The sequence below is a fragment of the Dendrobium catenatum genome, unplaced genomic scaffold, assembly GCF_001605985.2.
Source record: "Dendrobium catenatum unplaced genomic scaffold, ASM160598v2 fragScaff_scaffold_1375, whole genome shotgun sequence".
NCBI classification, from domain to species: domain Eukaryota; kingdom Viridiplantae; phylum Streptophyta; class Magnoliopsida; order Asparagales; family Orchidaceae; genus Dendrobium; species Dendrobium catenatum.
Window position 1 is genome coordinate 575,207 of NW_021319837.1, and position 18,736 is coordinate 593,942.

At 36.5% G+C, this 18,736-nt stretch overlaps 1 protein-coding gene across 1 annotated transcript; it reads right to left on the minus strand.

Annotated features, from left to right (window-relative positions):
- Positions 1-4,027: 4,027 nt before the first annotated feature.
- On the minus strand, positions 4,028-16,043 carry LOC110092521 (ABC transporter B family member 9). The gene is made up of 12 exons (XM_020817103.2): positions 15,434-16,043; positions 10,408-10,462; positions 9,612-9,787; positions 9,088-9,309; positions 8,738-8,976; positions 8,102-8,627; positions 7,739-8,012; positions 6,969-7,644; positions 6,649-6,877; positions 6,269-6,535; positions 5,909-6,172; positions 4,028-4,870 (listed from the first exon to the last, which is right to left on the minus strand). The coding sequence occupies exons 1-12, from the start codon at positions 15,644-15,646 to the stop codon at positions 4,229-4,231; spliced, it is 3,783 nt and encodes a 1,260-aa protein (XP_020672762.1). The 5' UTR covers positions 15,647-16,043; the 3' UTR covers positions 4,028-4,228.
- Between the last annotated feature and the right edge of the window lie 2,693 nt (positions 16,044-18,736).

Below are 18,736 nucleotides of genomic sequence, written 5' to 3' on the forward strand. Positions count from 1 at the left end.
TAAATGCAATCAAATTTTTAGAGTCCAAAAGGTAGGCATTGTTTGATGATTGTTATAAAAAATTCTTTCTCGGGAGACTACCAATATAGATTGCAAAAAGTTGAAATTCAAAAATGAGTTATTGGTAGAAGAGATATACTGAAAATTGAGTGCATTTGAGCTATTCCATTTGAGGAAAAAAAGATGCATAAAGGAATACTTATAGTACACCATATGTAAATATTGCAAAAGTATTGATACTGAATTTTATTTGGAAGTAGAAAGAGATTTTAACAAGTTTTTTAAATATGGTGATTTTGTTATATAGTATCATTGTTAATAATTTATCAACAATTTTTTTGCCGCAATTTTAATGTGGAATATAGTTCATTTTAATAAACTATATTGAATATATTATAATATTTTAAAAGCACTAATCATTAATTAATTTTAACCTTTATTTTCTTTGTTTATAAAGTTTACAAATTTAACCTTATCCCTTAAGGCTATTTGTTTGGATTGTATTCTGATTCTTGTTTTTCTCCTATATTCTAACTTTTTGGTTGCTTCTGATGTGGCTCAGCACGCGATTTTTATTATCCTAGTGATTTCACTGCTCTCGCTTTTACATAGACTATATCATAATATCTGGTTACTCTTGAATTTTGGCCTCTGGTTCTCGCCCAGAATTAGCTGGTTCGCTACTTGCATTTTTCATCTTTGTGTGTGTGTGTGTGTGTGTGTGGGTGGGGTGGGGGGGTGGGGGTGTGGACATAATATAAAGTGGTCCTAAGATAAAAGTAATTTTAAATTGTTATTAATCCTTGAATTGTTGATTGGGAGTTTGTCTCCCAATTAAGAGGTCCAAGGTTCAAGTTATGAAACAAAGTTGAGTATAAAAAAGTTCTCCTTTGAGTTGAATACAATGTGATATAAATTTTGTGCATGTAAAACTCTCGTAGTTTTTTCCCTTGCCAACCAAGATTTTGTGCCAACCTATTGGGAAGACGAGCAAATGCATAAAGGAGATCAAGTAGCGAAGCAAGAGGCTTAAAATAGATTTTGAATAGAGCTTTCATTTGGTTGACCAAAATAGGATCCAAGGACTAAATAAGGCTTTAGAGTTGACTATGTGGGTCCTTATGATCAAATTGAATCCACTAATGTCTTGGAAAAATTGGGCTACTTGAGCTAACATTTAGAGTAGCCTAGATTTGAGTCTTTGGGTCAATTGGGATTGATTTGACAGATGTTCTAGGTTTGATCTTGGTTTAGATTTTGTTTATGTTTGACCTAATGTGGGTCTAAGGTCTAGGTGGCAAGGTCTAAGATTTTAGGGATTTTTACATGCATAACACCTAAAACTATTGCTATTACATATCTAACAACTAAACTATCATATTTACTTATATATGACCTAAACAACATTCCTAACATCTGAAATTCCACTTCGTTTGGTTCTCGTCAAAACCCCACCCCGATGTCTGCGAGCCTATTATTTTTCGAGCACGTACTGCCACTCTCCAACATCACCCCCCCCCCCCCGCCCCCCCCCCCCCCCCCTCCCTCCCTTCCTTGACATCATACCATCGATGGTGACAACGACGAGGGGTAGGCCGCCGAACTTTCGTAGTATTCCATGAGCCACTCCTCCTGCTCGTCGGGAGGTCCCACCGACAAGGCGGGAAATACCTTCTTGCGAAAAAGCATCCACGACTCCTCCGGTGAAAGTGGTTGTAGGTGGGGGACTTGGCTCGCCGTGCCAGTGAGGGAGGTTACTAATTCCTTTTTTTCTGGTGGTGATTATGACACGGCTTCCATGGTTGTTGAATGGCAGAACGAGCTTAACTGCATCCCTCAGCATGCTTCTCCAGACATCAACAAGCATGAGGAGGACTTGGCTAGCACCCAACCGAGCAGCTGCTCTAGATCTTTCAGCCACCAACCAAGAAAACCAAAATAAAGTAATTGAATTTTCATCAGCTCCCTCATCTAATCATGATTGAACTGAAACATTGCCAAAGGAATCTCATGAACCTACACAGTAAACAAATGAATGGGATAACAAAACACCAACTATAAAGCCATTAATACATTCCTTCTTTTGTTAATACATTATGTGGTTGCTGTGGAATGTCGAGATTGCAGCACAAATCCTATCCATAGCCAAGCAAGATGACGAACAACAAGACAGAGAAAAATAGTGAGCTTGGGATCCAAATTTGTATTATTTATGACAACTTAATATTTGTTAACAACTTAACATGCCTGTATAAGCTTTAGCATATTTGTCAATGCAAAACAGAAGTTGCAAATGCATTCAAAGTGGATGCTAACAAGTTTTATCTACAAAAGCATTCAAAACAAAATTTGCAAAGGCTCGTTGTTCTCTTGAATTTTTCCTTAGTAATTTTCCTTAGAAGGCAAACATCCGACTGGAGGACTGCTTGATGGAGAAGACGAGGCGGGAAAGACAGACGGTTGCTCGAACGGAAGAGTCGCGCATGAAGACGAGAAGAGGAGACGGATTGGGATTTTTTACGGCGCTTAAAACATAGTGTTAGAATAGATAAAAAGGGGTGTTTTAGGTGGTAAATAAGTAAATATGATAGTTTAGATATTAGATATGTAATAACAAAAGTTTTAAGTGTTATGTATATAAAAATCCCAAGATTTTCTTGTACACAAGGTAGGATAAAGGTTAGCCTAGGGCCCACAATGCTAGGTCCAAATAAAAGTTTACCAAAGTTTGACCTAGTAAACTAGGGTCGAATAAATATCCTAAGTTGAATATGGCCAAGATGGTTCAAGTACACATAAAATGAGTATAAATAGGGCGTTTAGTGCACTCATAAAGGCTTATTAAGTATAGTTTGCATCATGCTAGGGTTTTATGGGTAGCTTGGTTCTATTTGGGCTTTTACTACTTTGGTCTCTTAGGCTCACTTGGTTAGGCCATGGTTAGTGGCCAAGATGAGATTAAGACTTCATTTGCAACGGTTTTTTTACTGAATTTTTTATACTAGAAGCTAATTTAAGAAGCAATAAGAAAGCCGTCTAAAATGAAGCCTAAGTCTAGGCTTTAAGACTAACCAAAATGTGGTATAAATGCAATAAAATTTTTAGAGTCCAAAAGGTAGGCGCTGTTTGATGATTGTTATAAAAAATTCTTTCTCGGAGACTACCAATATAGATTGCAAAAAGTTGAAATTCAAAAATGAGTTATTGGTAGAAGAGATATACTGAAAATTGAGTGCATTTGAGCTATTCCATTTGAGGAAAAAAAGATCCATAAAGGAATACTTATAGTACACCATATGTAAATATTGCAAAAGTATTGGTACTGAATTTTATTTGGAAGTAGAAAGAGATTCTAACAAGTTTTTTTAATATGGTGATTTTGTTATATAGTATCATTGTTAATAATATATCCACAAATTTTTTGCCGCAATTTTAATGTGGAATATAGTTCATTTTAATAAACTGTATTGAATATATCATAATATTTTAAAAGCACTAATCATTAATTAATTTTAACCTTTATTTTTTTCGTTTATAAATTTTATAAATTTAACCTTATCCCTTAAGGCTATTTGTTTGGATTGTATTCTGATTCTTGTTTTTCTCCTATATTCTAACTTTTTGGTTGCTTCTGATGTGGCTCAGCACGCGATTTTTATTATCCTAGTGATTTCACTGCTCTCGCTTTTACATAGACTATATCATAATATCTGGTTACTCTTGAATTTTGGCCTCTGGTTCTCGCCAAGAATTAGCTGGATATGCTTATCAAACTCTTTAAACTACTTCATTTGCTGCATTTGGGAACTCGTTGGAATGGATCTTTTGTTTGCTAGGTTTCTGGTTTTTATTTTCTGGAGATTTGTAACTCTTTTTTTGTCAGGAGAATTCATCATCGGTCCATAGATTTTGGTTCATTAATTTGAAAGCAATGAATGTACAGATTATCCGCATTCCCATTTCTAGGCTTGATGCATCTCGGATTTGTTGTATATTCTTCCATCTCTTATAAGTCAATTCTTTCTTAAACCCAGAATAGGATTTCTCCTAGAAACCGTCGTAATCCTTCTTTTAATTAATAACATGGACTAGTCTCAAGTTTTACTAAAACAAAATTAATGAAATATTCTCGCGACAAATAAATCATTTCAATGATCTACAAGAAAAGGAAAAAATGGGATTGAAGAGTAGCTGAAAACTGTTGAGAACTGAAGATTACTTGATGTGACTAGGATGCCATATGAAGAGAAACAAGTGAAGCATAATCACCATTTGGTATGTTCATGAGTGTCTCATGCCGCCCTTGCTCGGAAATAACGCCATTCTTGACCACAGCAATAATATCTGCACCTTGAATTGTGGATAAGCGATGGGCAATGCTTATAGTCGTCCTGCCGACCATCACACGGTCGAGTGCTTCCTGCACTACTCGTTCTGACTCTGCATCCAATGCACTGGTGGCCTCATCTAGTAGAAGAATCTTAGGGTTTCTGATCATAGCCCTCGCAATGGCAATGCGTTGCTTCTGCCCGCCTGAGAGCTGAACACCTCGCTCCCCAACATTCGTATCGTAGCCCTGAGGAAGCGATGAAATAAATTGGTGGCCGTTCGCTGCCTCAGCGGCGGCGATGATCTCATCCTCAGATACATCGCCTTGCCTGCCATAGGCTATGTTGGAACGTATTGTGCCGCTGAACATCACAGGCTCTTGGCTTACCAATCCCATTTGTTGCCTGAGCCAGCTGATTTTTAACTTCTGTATCTCAACCCCATCAATGAGAATGGTACCTGAATCAGGATCGTAGAATCGCTCAATGAGAGAGATCACTGTAGACTTTCCACTGCCACTCTCACCAACAAGCGCAACTGTCTGCACAATCATTGAAGGTGCAAAATCAACGCCTCAAAATATATCCAAATTTGAGAGACATGCTACTGAAGATGAAATGATGCGTTAACTAGTACTTATGTAATTTTGTAGGTGAACATGATTTTCTTTAAAATATCAGTTTGCTGATAACTTAGGGGAAAGCATTTCAAAAGCAGAAATTTTGAAAATATTGAAATTTGATTATACGTAAAATAAATATAATGCAAAATTTTGGTGTATTTGAACTTCAACATCTAGTTCATTCTTGGTGTATTTAAATTCCTCTAATCTTGACGAGTTTCAAAAACACCGAAAATTCATTGCAATTGCCACTGCACGCCGTCGCCACGCGCCGCGGCCGACCACTCCCCTGCACTGCTAGCCACCGATGATCACTGTTGACTACCACCGACCACCACCACCACAGACATCCATTTTTCATTGTATTTATTTTATATTGCATTCTAATTTAAGGCATCCAAACAGCCCTTTAGTTTACATTTATGGTGCCACAGTTTGCTTAAACTAGAAAAAGAAAAGGGGCAAAAAAAACATGCCAACCAACCAACAAATGAATAAGAAAGATAGTATTATAATTTATAGGAGTGCCAACGAGCAGAGCGAATAATATTACATAATAGTTTATGATTTAAAAAGCAGGAAATTAACAAGTTGCGCTCAATGAGACTTTTAACCTTTACCTTGTCATCTGTATTAACAATGTGCTTTTGGATTAACGACGTGGATTTGATTTCATTTGTTTTAACTTCTCTCGTAGGAAGAGAACTATAATTGACGCAACAAAGAGAATAAGTCAGGTTTCTAAATGAATGTATGCAGAGCTGCAGGAAGATTTTTTTTCTCATTTGACATCAGAAGTTTTGAATACAGAAGAATGTCGGTGCCTACTAGCTTGGTAAAGATTTTAAAAGTTGTTTCCCTTCTACAAAAAAATTAACTTTCCCAAAAATATAAAAGAAAAAAATTGAAATTTCCTTACGGTTTCTAAAATAAAGAACAAGAAGGTTGACATCATACCTTTCCAGAAGGCATTCTTAAGCACAGATCTTTAAAGATCTGCGCTTGTGGACGCGTTGGGTACTTGAAGGTAACGTGCTGGAATTCAATTTCCCCCATAACTTCAGCCGGCATTAAACCGTCATCAATACTCGCATCAATCTTGGATTTCCGATCAAGAATTTCAAATATAGAAGCAGCTGAGTCTTTGGCTTTTGTAGCATCAGGCGCGAGTGCACTTGATTGTGAAACTGAATTAGCTGCCATTGTCAGAGCAAAGAACACCTGCCGTTCAAAAGGAAGAAAGCGCAAAAGTAGAGTGAAACTCTTGCTATTATTGAGAATATGAACTAGTAGAATGGAGAAGTGAAATGTTCGTACCCTGAAAACATCGGTAAATGTTGCACTTCCATTATGTAAAAAACGAGCTCCAACGTAGAAACATAGAGCATATGTACAATACAGCATGAAAAATGAGAATCCATAGCCAATTCCACTTATTAGTCCCTGCCGAATTCCTTGTGTCTCCGGATTTTTACATTTCCTTTGATAAGCATTCATTACCTTTCCCTCTGCACAAAAGGAAGCCACAGTACGGATGCTAGTGACTGCATCACTTGCCACTTGACTTGCTTCTTCATACATAATCTAAAACGAACCAACAATAGTATTACCAGGAATGAATTTAATTTGTTCTAACAAACATATAGTTCCTGAAGCAAAGGCTAACCAATTTATTATAAAAGTATAGTTTATGTTACCTTGGCATCAGCACTAAATCCATGAAGGAATTTCATCTGCGCATAACCCTGCAGCCCAACCAGAGGTACAATTACCAAGATTACAAGTGTTAGCTTCCAATTTGCAACGAACGCTATAACTAACCCTGCTGTAACCGTGGCTAAGTTCTGAACTACCAAAGCTAAAGTGTCACCAACGAGGCTTTTCACAGATGCAGCGTCTGAAGATAGCCTTGCACCTATTGCCCCACTGTAAAAGAGAGAACAAATTTGTTTCTCGTGAATGCCTGGCTAAAAAAAGTACATGAGACAAGCTTTAACCTTCATTTAAAAGGCAGTACCTAGTATTTGCAGGTTCGTCAAACCAGCTGATATCTTGGCGCACCACCTTTTCAAATGATAGTGAACGGATGCGTTCTATGAGCTTCCCACCGGCAACTCCAAACCAGTAATATTGTACTGGCACGAAAAGGAATGAAAAGAGACCTAATAATACATGCATCAGGGCCCAAAACCTGGAATCCTTTCGGAGTTGATGTGGTGGTTCATAGAATGTCTTGATTGAACTAGACATTAAAATTCCAAAGACAGGAAAGATGACTCCATGGAAAGCAGCACCAATGGATCCTACAAGAAGAGCTGGGATCTCGGGCTTGTTCAGGTAAGCAATCCGCATGATAGAAACCTCCTTCCTCCCCTTGGTATTGCCACAATCTTCGTTCCAGTCATCGCATGCTTCTGTGTTGTTTAATTCAGTCTCAACGACACCAGGCAATCCAAAAGAGTGTCTAAATGAAAACTGACTGCATCCTCCATACGAAGAGCCGCGTGAGATTGATCTCGTTTGGGAAAAAGCAAGACTTCCTGATGCTTTTAAAGAAATAAAAGCATCACTGCTTAGCCCTGTTTCAGCTAAGCTCTCTGGAAATGCTAACTCTGATTCTTTGTTTAGTTCCTGCAGTCGTACAAGCTGGGAATAAGCCCCATCATGATTCTCAATCAATTCAGAGTGAGAACCTGCAATTCATGATTATATAATCATCCGTCCTTTAAGAAATAATTGCTTCACTACTCAAAATTCTTCCAAGAATTAGACAAAAAAAATTCATACCTTGCTCAACAAGCTTTCCTCTCTGAACAACTGATATGGTGTCAGCATTCCTTACTGTAATCAACCGATGGGCAACAATGATGGTGGTTCGGTCAACCATGATATTTACCAGAGCATCTTGAACAACTCTCTCAGATTCTGCATCCAATGCACTGGTTGCCTCATCCAAAAGTAAGATTCTAGGATCCTTCAGAATTGCTCTAGCTATTGCAATTCTCTGTTTTTGTCCACCAGATAGCTTAGTACCGTGCTCCCCAACCATTGTCTCGAGACCCTATTCAAAATCATCAAGTGATTAAAGCTGTTTTGAAGAAGCTTCATGTAAAGAATATAACTAAATAATTAGTGGAAGTCGTTTTCTACATTAGGCAATTCGTCTATGAACTTTGAAGCATTAGCAAGCTCAATTGCTTTCCTAATTTCTGCAGCACGAGCACCTTCCTTTCCATAAGAAATGTTTTCATTGATAGTGGTTGTAAAAAGAACAGGTTCTTGGCTGACAAGTCCAATCTTTTCCCTTATCCACCTTAGTTTGAACTTCTTCAGGTTGATACCATCTATCAATACTGCACCAGCTTGGGGATCATAAAACCTCTCAACAAGACTAATCACTGTTGACTTACCACTACCACTCTCACCAACAAGAGCCATGGTTGTACCACTTGGCACATGCAAAGAAAAGCCATTAAATATCAAATGATCAGGCCTGGCTGGGTAGCTGAAGTAAATATCCTTCAGTTCTATGTCGCCCTTGATGTTTTCCAACACAATGCCATTGTTGTTATATGAATCAATCTCTGGTTTCCGATGGATTGTCATAAACATCTTGTATGCAGCAGCTTGTCCTGCTGCAAATGCACTTACACTGGGGGATGCCTGACCTAAGGATCTATCACAACCAACTTAATTAGAGTTAAAGGATGGAACTGTTAAGCAAAACCAGAATGATTAATTGCTCAAGGGAATGTTAACAGTCTTAAAGAGAAGACGATGACTCACGTTGCACCTGTCATAACAGCCAGCATAACATTGATGACTTGCCCTCCGTTGTAGCCTTTAGTAAGGACCAGTTTAGCACCATACCAGACAGCTAAGGCATAGCTGCAAAAAACAAGCATAATAACACTGCCAATACCAAGTCCAGCTGCAGTTCCTTGGTGAACAGCTGATTTGTAGGCATTACAAATGAATTTATTATACTTCTGGATGGCTTGCCTCTCCCCAGAGAACGACGCAATCTTTGTGCAAACAATTTAAAGAAAAAAAGTGCAGAAGACCAATTTAATTCAATGATTAAATATGAGGAAAGAGTATAAAGAAAAATAAATACAGGATGAATGCGTGCTTACTGTCCTAATGGATCCCACTGTTTGCTCCACAACAGATCCTGCTTCAGCATATGCTGACTGTCCACGAGCTGACAATTTTGATATTATTAAGGACAATGCTGCGCCAGCCATTACAATGAAAGGAACACTACACAGCAACACCAGCGCCAAAAGCCACCCTTTGACAAATGCTATGACAAAGCCCCCAAGGAATGTCGACACAAGTTGTATAAATTTCCCAACCTTATATAACAATCATATTTTGAAGTTAGAATATTATAAACTATTTAGAAACAGCTTCGAAGCACTGATGATTTAGTAATAGCTTAGAAGCTCTGATGATTCAACAAATGTTTTAATCAACTAATCAGTTAAATACAATAATTATAAACTTTTGAAATCTGAAAAGAATAAATGTCTTAAATAATACCCAAAATTTTAGTTTTTGTATCAGTTTGTTTTTATGAGTTTTAAAGCGCCTGCCAACTTGAAGTAAAAGGTTATCTAACAAAAGGATATCTTTTACTGCCCAGTCAGTAGCTCACCTTTTCACCCATGGCATCTTGAATGAGTATTGTGTCACCGGACATCCTCCCTATCACTTCGCCAGTGTTTGTTTCCTTATCAAAAAATGCTATATCCTGTCTTAAAATGGTCTTTAGGTACAAACTACGTATACGTGCAGCTTGCCTTTCTCCGGTCACAATCCAACATGACACCTCTGCATAAATGATTTACAATATGGGAGTCAAAATTAAATCTGAGTCATGTAAGTTTATCATTATTGCCTTTGATAAAACTAGAGTGCTTTATAATGTTTAAGCCACAAATCCATGCAACTTAACACATAAGCAGCATTGGCTTCTGTAATGTCAATTATGTTAGAGGGATTTCAAGCATTATACAGTCATCTTCAGTTGCTAAATATTCAACAGAGCGTCTTTCAGAATAGTTCACAATAGGCATCCTCCAATTGAAGAACTAGAAACAAAGGGAAGATTTTTCATGGCCATAGGTTTAAAAAAGGTTTAACGAAAAGGGTTTAAAAAAAGCTCATTATGATGTGGCATCTATTTAAAAAAACTAGGAAGTAAGAGGATATGCACATATAATTAAATAATATTTGGACTCTGTAGCTTTATAATTACGTTTGTTTTAAAAGCATTAAAACTCAGTGTTTTGAAAAAAATTTATGAGAGGCAAAAACGAGACCAATAAATAGTGTAGAACAAAGAAGCCTTCTCGAGTCTTTGATGCTTTCAGTCTCTTTCCAAATTCAAGGTGAGTAAATGAGCAATTTAACAAATAAAAGGTACTAAGTACAGTGAAGTTACTCCATACGTAGAAATGATGCCACACCAGTGCCGATAGCTAAATATATGAATTGTAAGACAACCTGAAAAAAAGAAACATAAAAAAAGTTTAATATCCAAGCATGATCAAGTATGCTGCTAATTTAAAAAAAATTACAAAATAAAATAGGGGGAAAAAAAACTTGATCACAGCAACTGCAGTTCAAGTGAAATAAAAAAGAATTTTTTTTTTCTTACTGCAATTGATTGTTGGAAAAATCATAATAGTATATTTCAATCGGATACCTGAAAATCTCTAACCGATTTCCACATCAAGCAATTTTAAGTCCTACATAACTTTATTTATTATTCCACTAAGAAGCTTTTACTTCTTTCCATTACCTTGTTACACATCATAAGTTCATAACAATAATAAAATAAAATTTCACTATTTTGAGAGGGGGCACTACAGAAAATTGTTAGTTTTGTGGATAATAAAATAAAATTTCACTATTTTGAGAGGGGGCACTACATAAAATTGTTAGTTTTGTGGAATTTGATTATGTCAATCAATAGGGTTGCACTGTTGACTCAGATCTCAATTCCATTGATTAAGCTCTTTAAGGAGCTCACTAGCGAGTCGTAAGTGTACCGCAACCCCTACGCCAAGCATTGTTTGTACATTGCCAAGGTGTTATAGACCACCTTTAGGATAGAGAACTTAGCACCGAGGCACAACGAACCACCTGTGACAAAGAGGACCCAACGCCAATGCGCTATGGTCCAGCATTGCGGCACTGCGATCTGGCTGAGTCAATTTTTTTTCTTTTCATATTGTGTGAATTGTAATTGAACAATGATTGTACTCTAAGGTATGAAAGAGTGTTAAAACTGCAAAAGAGTATACAAAGAGAGTAAGGTTTGTATAATTTCTTTTAATTTCATAGTAGAATTCTTGGTGTGGTGTGGCTCTTTTTTATTTTTCCAGTTTCGAGTTTTCCACATAAATTCTTATGTTCTTTCTTTGTTGTTGTTTTCTTTTTTGTTTAATTCCAACAACTAATATCGGAGCCTCATTTTTTTGGTTCAAATGAGAGTAATGGATGGCGAAACAAGATACAAAATTAAGAAGCTCAAAGATTCAACCTCTGCTTTTTGGATGATGTAAATTGAAGATCTCTTCTATAAGAAGAAGTTATATTTGCCACTGAATGGAATCACCAAGAAACCAGAATTGATGACTATGAAAGTAATTGACTAGACAACCATATGTTTGATTCCCATTTCACTTTCCTTGCCTCTCATTTTTAACATTATTAATTAGAAAACTTATGTTAATCTCATAGTTGCACTAACAAAGTAATACAGTCAGGATTTATCATTTTTTTTCTTATATTTTTTGTGCTATGCAATTTTACTTTGTATGGCCCTATGATGGAAAAAAAACTCATGATCATGTTGAGTTTGATGCTCTCAGGTCGGTTCACAACATTGACCTTCCACTTGTGCTTTCTCAATTCTTTTCTCCTGTGGCTGATTGGTTTTTCTTTTTTTGTTTTTTTGGTTTCCCTGCTGGCTGCTTGCAGCTATCTATTCAGTTTCCCTAATGTCTGCTCGGTTTTCCCTGCGGCTCCTCAGTTTTCCCTATGGCTGCTTGATTTTCCTATTGCGGGCTACTCGGTTTTCCCTTTTGTCAAATCCTATGCTGGAAACTTTAATTCCTCATTGAATTAGCTGAGTTGGGTGGTTTTTATAGGCTGATTTGGAGGCATATTTATGTGGGCTAATAATTACTTTTCTCCTTCTTTTTCACATATATAGTGGTTGAATTTCTTTGTGCAGGAGTTTTTGGTGAAGAAAAAATTCAACCCAAGGGTTTCTTAATGGCTTGCAAGCTAGTCTTCTCCCTATACCTAATTATTTCCTCTCAGTGTTCTTTCTACTTCTTCTCTCCACGGGTTCCCTTCCACCTATATCTTTCTTCTCTAAATATTGTGAGTTGTGAGATTGTGTTGTTACCCTATTTTGTTGGTATTTGCCTGAGGAGTGCAAACTTATGCTTGATCAAAATTTCAGTGGTGGATCACTCGTTAGATCTTTCCTTTGAGCACCTTTCCCTAATTTTCTGAGTTGCATGCAAGGTGAGCAGTTGTGGTTGTTTTGAGGGTTTTATAGTTTATGTGTTTTTGTATTTATCTTTCTTAAGCGATTTCCACATCATTTTCTCACATTTGTTTCCTACTAAGTCTCTTTTTATTGGTGTTTGTTTATCTTCTATTGAATGGAAGTTTCTTAATTGCATACCTAATGTTCTCCTAAAGGTTTAAGGACTTAGGTTGCATCAAAAAGATGTATGAAAAGTCGTCAACTTCAAATAATTTTTTTCTAATGAATAAGTTATTCAAAACTTCCTTTTGTTATAGCTCGTTGCAAAAGTGAAGGTACTCATATAATCACTAAAATATCTAAATCGACTAATAGTATAGAAGTTGATGCAAGTCTTTGTCCCTAAAGGTTTGGCCATATGAGTAAGAAAAGTATGAAATCCCTTCTAACTAAAAGAAAACTTCCTGGGTTAAAATCGACATTTTAGATTTTTGCAAATACCATATTATGAGAAGCAAAAAAAATTCAAAGACTAGTTCAAAATTTAAGTCAACGAAGCTGAAATTAGTGCATACAAATATACGGGATCCTTCTCCAATTCTTTCTATAGGAAGGTCTTTATATTTTATCCCTTTTATTGATGATTGTACTAGAAAGATAGATTTATATTTCTTAAAATACAAATCAAACATATTTAATGTGTTTAAAAAATGAAAAGATATAGTTGAGAACAATATAGGTCTAAAAATGAAGCATCTCAAATTAGATAATGGTAGCGAGTATCATAAGAAAAGTTTATGAAATTTTATGCTTTGAATGGAATCACACATAAATTCATTGTCCCAAGAACACCACAACAAAATGATTTTGCAAAGACATGAATAGAACTATCATTGAGAGTGCAGGAAGTATGAGATTACATGCTGGTTGATTCAAACAGTTTTAGCCAAAAGCAATGAATACTGTAATATGTCTGATCAATCGTGATCCATCAGTTCCACTAAATGAAGAGTTACTTGATGAAATTTGGAGTGACAAAGAAGTAAGTTTATCTCACATCAAAATCTTTGGTTCTACCTCTTATGTTCATATCGATGCAAGATCTAGGAGTAAGCTTAATCTAAAGTCTATCAAATATATATTTATTGGATATTATTCAAATGAATTTGGTTGTAAATTATGGGATTATCAAAATAAAAAAATTACAAGGAGCAAGGATATCACGCTCAATGAAATAAAATATAAGAATATAAATTAAATAAACCTAGAAGATTCTTCTAAATATGTTGAGACAGAGGATCAGAAAGGCAAACAAGAATTGTGCTTAAACCGATGAAGCATAATAAGTTCCTTAGACACCTGCTATTGTAGCCAGAAGATCCAGTATAATCTAATGACCTTCACAAAGATATTATCCTTATATTATTTATTGCAACAGATGTTGGTGAACCAGAGTTCTATGATGAAGCCATATAAGCTGATAATTCAAGGAAGTGAGAGTTAGCTATGGATGATAAGATGCAGTCACTCATGTAAAATCTGACTTTAGAATTGAACGAACTATTAAATGGAAAGAAAGTGCTATATAACAAATGGGTTTACAGATTAAAAAAAAAAATTGATGGTGGAAAACACCACAAAGCAACACTTGTAGTAAAACGATATTAGCAAAAGGAATAATTGGACTACATTGAAATTTTCTCTCCAGTTATGAAGACAACAACAATTAGAGTTGAGTTGAATATAATAGCATTAGAGGATTTACATTTAGAACAAAAAAATGTGAAAACAACTTTTCTCCATAGTGACCTAGAAAAAGTTGTATATATTACAGCATCAAGGAAAGAAGATGAGGTGTGTAAACTAAGAAAGAGCCTATAGGAATTGAAGAAAGTACGAATATAGTGGTATATAAGATTTGACAAGTTTATATTAGACAAAGAGTACACATAATGACTGGTAGATCATCATTATTTCTTTAAATATTTTGATAATTGCTATATATTTCTTCTTTTATATATGAATGATTTGCTAATTATAGGATCAAATATAAATAAGATAAGAGATTAAAAGAGTAGCTATCAAGTGAATTTGAAATGAAAGATTTAGTTCTAGCTGAGAAAATACTTGGTATGGAAATTAGCAAGGACATGAGCGCAGGTATATTGAAGTTATCTCAAGCTGAATATATCGAAAATGTGCTTCAGAGAATTAATATGAGTAAGACAAAGTCAATTTGCACTCCCTTAAGTAGGCACTTTCAACAATCTAAGAAACAATAGCTTAAATCTGAAGCAAAGCAAAAATAAATGAAGAGAACTCCATATGCTTCAACAATTGGAAGCTTGATGTATACTATGATATTTACAATACTAAATACAATATATGTAGTGGGAGTAGTTAGTAGATTCATGAGTAACCCAAAAAAGCATCATTGAGAGGAAATCAAATGGATTCTCATATCCTTAAGTGGGGCGAGTAACAATGCGATTTCCTTTGTTCATGTAGGGATCAAATTTTAGGGATATGTAGATTATGATCTTACTAGAGATATAAATGGAAGGAATATAATTGGTTATATCTTTACTTTAAGAAATAATGTGGCGAGATGGGTTTTCAAATTACAAAAGATTGTTGCTCTCTCAACTACAGAAATTGAATATAATGCTAACACTAAGGCTAACAAGGAAATAATGTGACGAACCACAATTTTGAAAAGAAAAATTAAAATGAAAACTTGAATTTTTATTTTGAACTAGAGTATAGTGACGTTAAGCCTTTGAGCGCTACGGTGTAAGGTCGAGGATGCAGCGGCATTGGAAAGTGCCACTGTGGTATTGGATCCTCTATTCTATAGTAATTCGGATTTCTACATGCAGTGCTACGGGCTGAGTGGTGGCGTGTTGACTTATGCAGCATAATACAACAAAAGAAATGAAATAATAATAATAAAATGTATGAATTATTACCTGCACCGGATATCTTACATGAAACAACCGCAAATCCTGCTTTGCTACAATCGCCCATACTCTGTAAAACGACGCCGCTGCAGGTCGCATAAGCCCCATTCCTATCGAGTTCCTTCCCATGTCAATAAAACGAGAAATGAAGGCCTCTGGCTCGCGTCTTCCTACACGCACAAGCTCCAGCCCGGCTCTTCTTCTACTTCGCTTCTTCCCCATCGCAAGCTCTCCGAAAATTCTCGCCTCTTCCAAGCATACAAACACCTAGCCTCTCTTCTTCCCCCAACCGAGTTCCTCCAGTCACTGTGCCAACACCTATCTCCTCAACCTCCCACCACTCACCTTCAACCTCTTACCAACGACCCTACTGTAGCCGAAGCCCTGTCCAGCTCGCAAACCCCTATAACCCCGACGCCTTGCCCGACCACTAGTCCATTCAAGAGAGAGAGAGAGAGAGAGAGAACTTCTCCCTACCTTGGCCTTCCTCCAGTCGAACTCCATCTCCTCTTCTTCCTGAAATTGCCACAACTCACCTGCTCTCCTCATCCGATCCATAGAAAGCAAACCAGCCTTGGTCGAATCCCTATAGGCTCTTCCTTTTCCGGTTCACTGGAGCCAAAATCCCTCAACCGACCTATTATAACCCCACCCCATCTCCCTCATAGCCGAATCTACCCATCACTAAACTTACCAAAATTCAGCCCACAATCCACTTAAGTCAATAGTAGTAAGTCAGCAAGTGTTTATTCTATTCATCTATTTTATCTATGTGGATTACTATTGTTAGTTTACTGTAATTGATTGCAATATTAATGTTGATAGAAGTATGTATGTGTGTGTATATATATATGCACAAAAGAGAAAAATTCAAAAACAAAAAGAAAAAAAAAAGGTTCAAATTAAAAAAAAAAAAGTTTCAAAATATTCAAAAAAAGAAGAAGAATATTTTTGTGCATCGTCACCGTCGTCGTCGCCTCTCCAACCATCTCACAGGTATAAAATTTCTTACTTAAAAAAACCCTACTCTTGAGGCTTGCGGCGAGCCAACAAACCTCCTACGCACTCACGTATCACAGAGGAAGGGAAACCAGTGCAACGCTTGCGGCGAGGTGGGTAATCCCAGGAGCTCTCATGTAGCGTGAGGGGGACGAAAAATAAGTACCCATACGTGGAGAAACAATTGTGCTCTTTTCAATAGGTGCCAAAAACTCTTAAGCGCTCATGTAACGTCACGGAGATTGAAAAAAACACATCCGCAGTGTCACTATACATCTACCTGAAGTGCTCATGTAGCGTGGAGGGGAAGGTTGTCTCTTAGTTTTTCCTCTAAATGAGGGAGATGCCAGGAGGCTGCCAAAATTCAAAGCAACTACAGGGGATTTGGATAAAGATTTTGGAACTTAATTTTAAGATAACTGGAGCATAAAATCAAACTTAATCAAATGAGGTTGAAAGGAGCCGAAACTTGGACTTGAGGAACTCAAACTTTAATGAAATACAAACGATTTGAACACATTACTGGACTTGTAATTACAAGGAAAAGAGCATAATACCTATGATTAAAATCTCCCAAGTGTTTAATATTGAACAAACAAAGCTTAAAGCTTGTGTTGAATAGAACTTTGATGTTAAAATGATGCATGATTTGATCACAAGCAAGGACATGAACAAATGCTGCAAATCATACAAAAATAATAATAAGGTATTTTGTATCAATCATGTAAGAAGATATGCAAAGATTTGTGATGGGAGAAGAACTCTGCATATGAACTGCTCACAAACAATGAACAAAGTCCTCAATTGAATATGAATGAAATAATGACATACTTGTAATTGCCGATACGATTCACCTACAAGTGAGGAGAGACAATTCGTAGTGAATATGATATTCTCCTATAATAGCTTCTATGCAAACAAATGCACCAGTTCATCGGGGAATAATATACTACTTGTGAAAATGTGCAGCGACCATGCAATAATCAACAATGATTAATGAAGAGGTGTGATATAATTAGAAATAGATGCACAAGAATATAATGATGAGTATTACGAGCCATATATGAATGATGGTGGCGCTCGTATTAGTCTCGCAGGAAAATATAACAAGTAGCAAGGGAGCTTTAATACGCATGTTGCACTTTTAATAAATGGTAATGAGAGTTATGTGGTGAATGTTGCAGCATTCTGACAACCAAATACCATTCACTAGAGGACAAAATACAGAAGATCCGTAGTCAATGTAAATACTTGTAAACAGTGCTAGAAGATCTGCATTCGAAGCAACTTGTTCGCATAAGACTGAAAATGCATATAGTGGCCCTACCAACTAGCTATGGTGGGAAAGTCGAGCTAGACATAATGCAATAGTTATTAGCTCTTAGATACACAGTACTGAAAGACATGCAAGAAAATGTGACAATTCGCCAATCAACGTATATAAGAAAGATAATGACAAATGTCACTATGCAATCAACATCAACATACGATTAAATGTATCAAATCATGTAGACAGTGACCAATCAAAATTACTAAGAATACAATGACCCTTGCGAGTAACTATGATTGATATGTCATAGGATGAATCTTATATGCATAAGGATACGCATGCGAGGTGTCATCTACAAGTAAAGAAGAAGGTCAGCAATACATACAGGTTCTCTACGAATACAGATGTACGCACCACATGCCACTTGTGGATAGATGCAGAAGGACTTCAATCAATGCAGTATCCTGAAGTCAATTTCAGTCTGTGATTAAATATATTTACCTGCCTACCTGCATGCAACAATAGCAGATGTATTGCAGGGACCAAAGACCACATCAAAATGTATAAAGAGTACAAAAAATGCAAATTCCTATGAGCAAATAACAAGAGATTCATTAGTGCACTACAATCCACCTGTAAAAAGTAACAAGTAGTGCACGACAGTCTACCTGTACAAAACGGGCAAATAATTATAGTACAATGCCACGCCACCAGATATACAACCTGTATACAAGCAGACAAAAGGCATGTACGAGCTTATAAATAGAATGTTGCATTCAAATGAGAGTCTCCCACACAACTGAGCAGCGTCAAATATTCTTGAAAGTGTCCCACGCACATGCATCGTAATTTGTATACACATATGTACACAAAAGGGGTAAATGCAATCACAAGACCTACATGCGCCCCGGCAAGTGTGTTATTTGTACACACGTGACACCTGGGGATATTGTGCGGGTCCATAAATGAATATAGTCTGAGTCCGATCCTTCTATATGAATAAATAGGAGTCAATACGACTCGAATTATCAAATAGATATACT

What these genes read in the sequence shown, in the direction of transcription:
- LOC110092521 (XM_020817103.2), bottom strand. Translation starts at nt 15,646, where the DNA reads ATGGGGAAGAAGCGAAGTAGAAGAAGAGCCGGGCTGGAGCTTGTGCGT. An exon ending in AAGATGCCATGGGTGAAAAG is followed by an intron (nt 9,310 to 9,611) that starts GTGAGCTACTGA and finishes TTGTTATATAAG; the next exon opens with GTTGGGAAATTTATACAACT. An exon ending in CAGTGGGATCCATTAGGACA is followed by an intron (nt 8,977 to 9,087) that starts GTAAGCACGCAT and finishes GTTTGCACAAAG; the next exon opens with ATTGCGTCGTTCTCTGGGGA.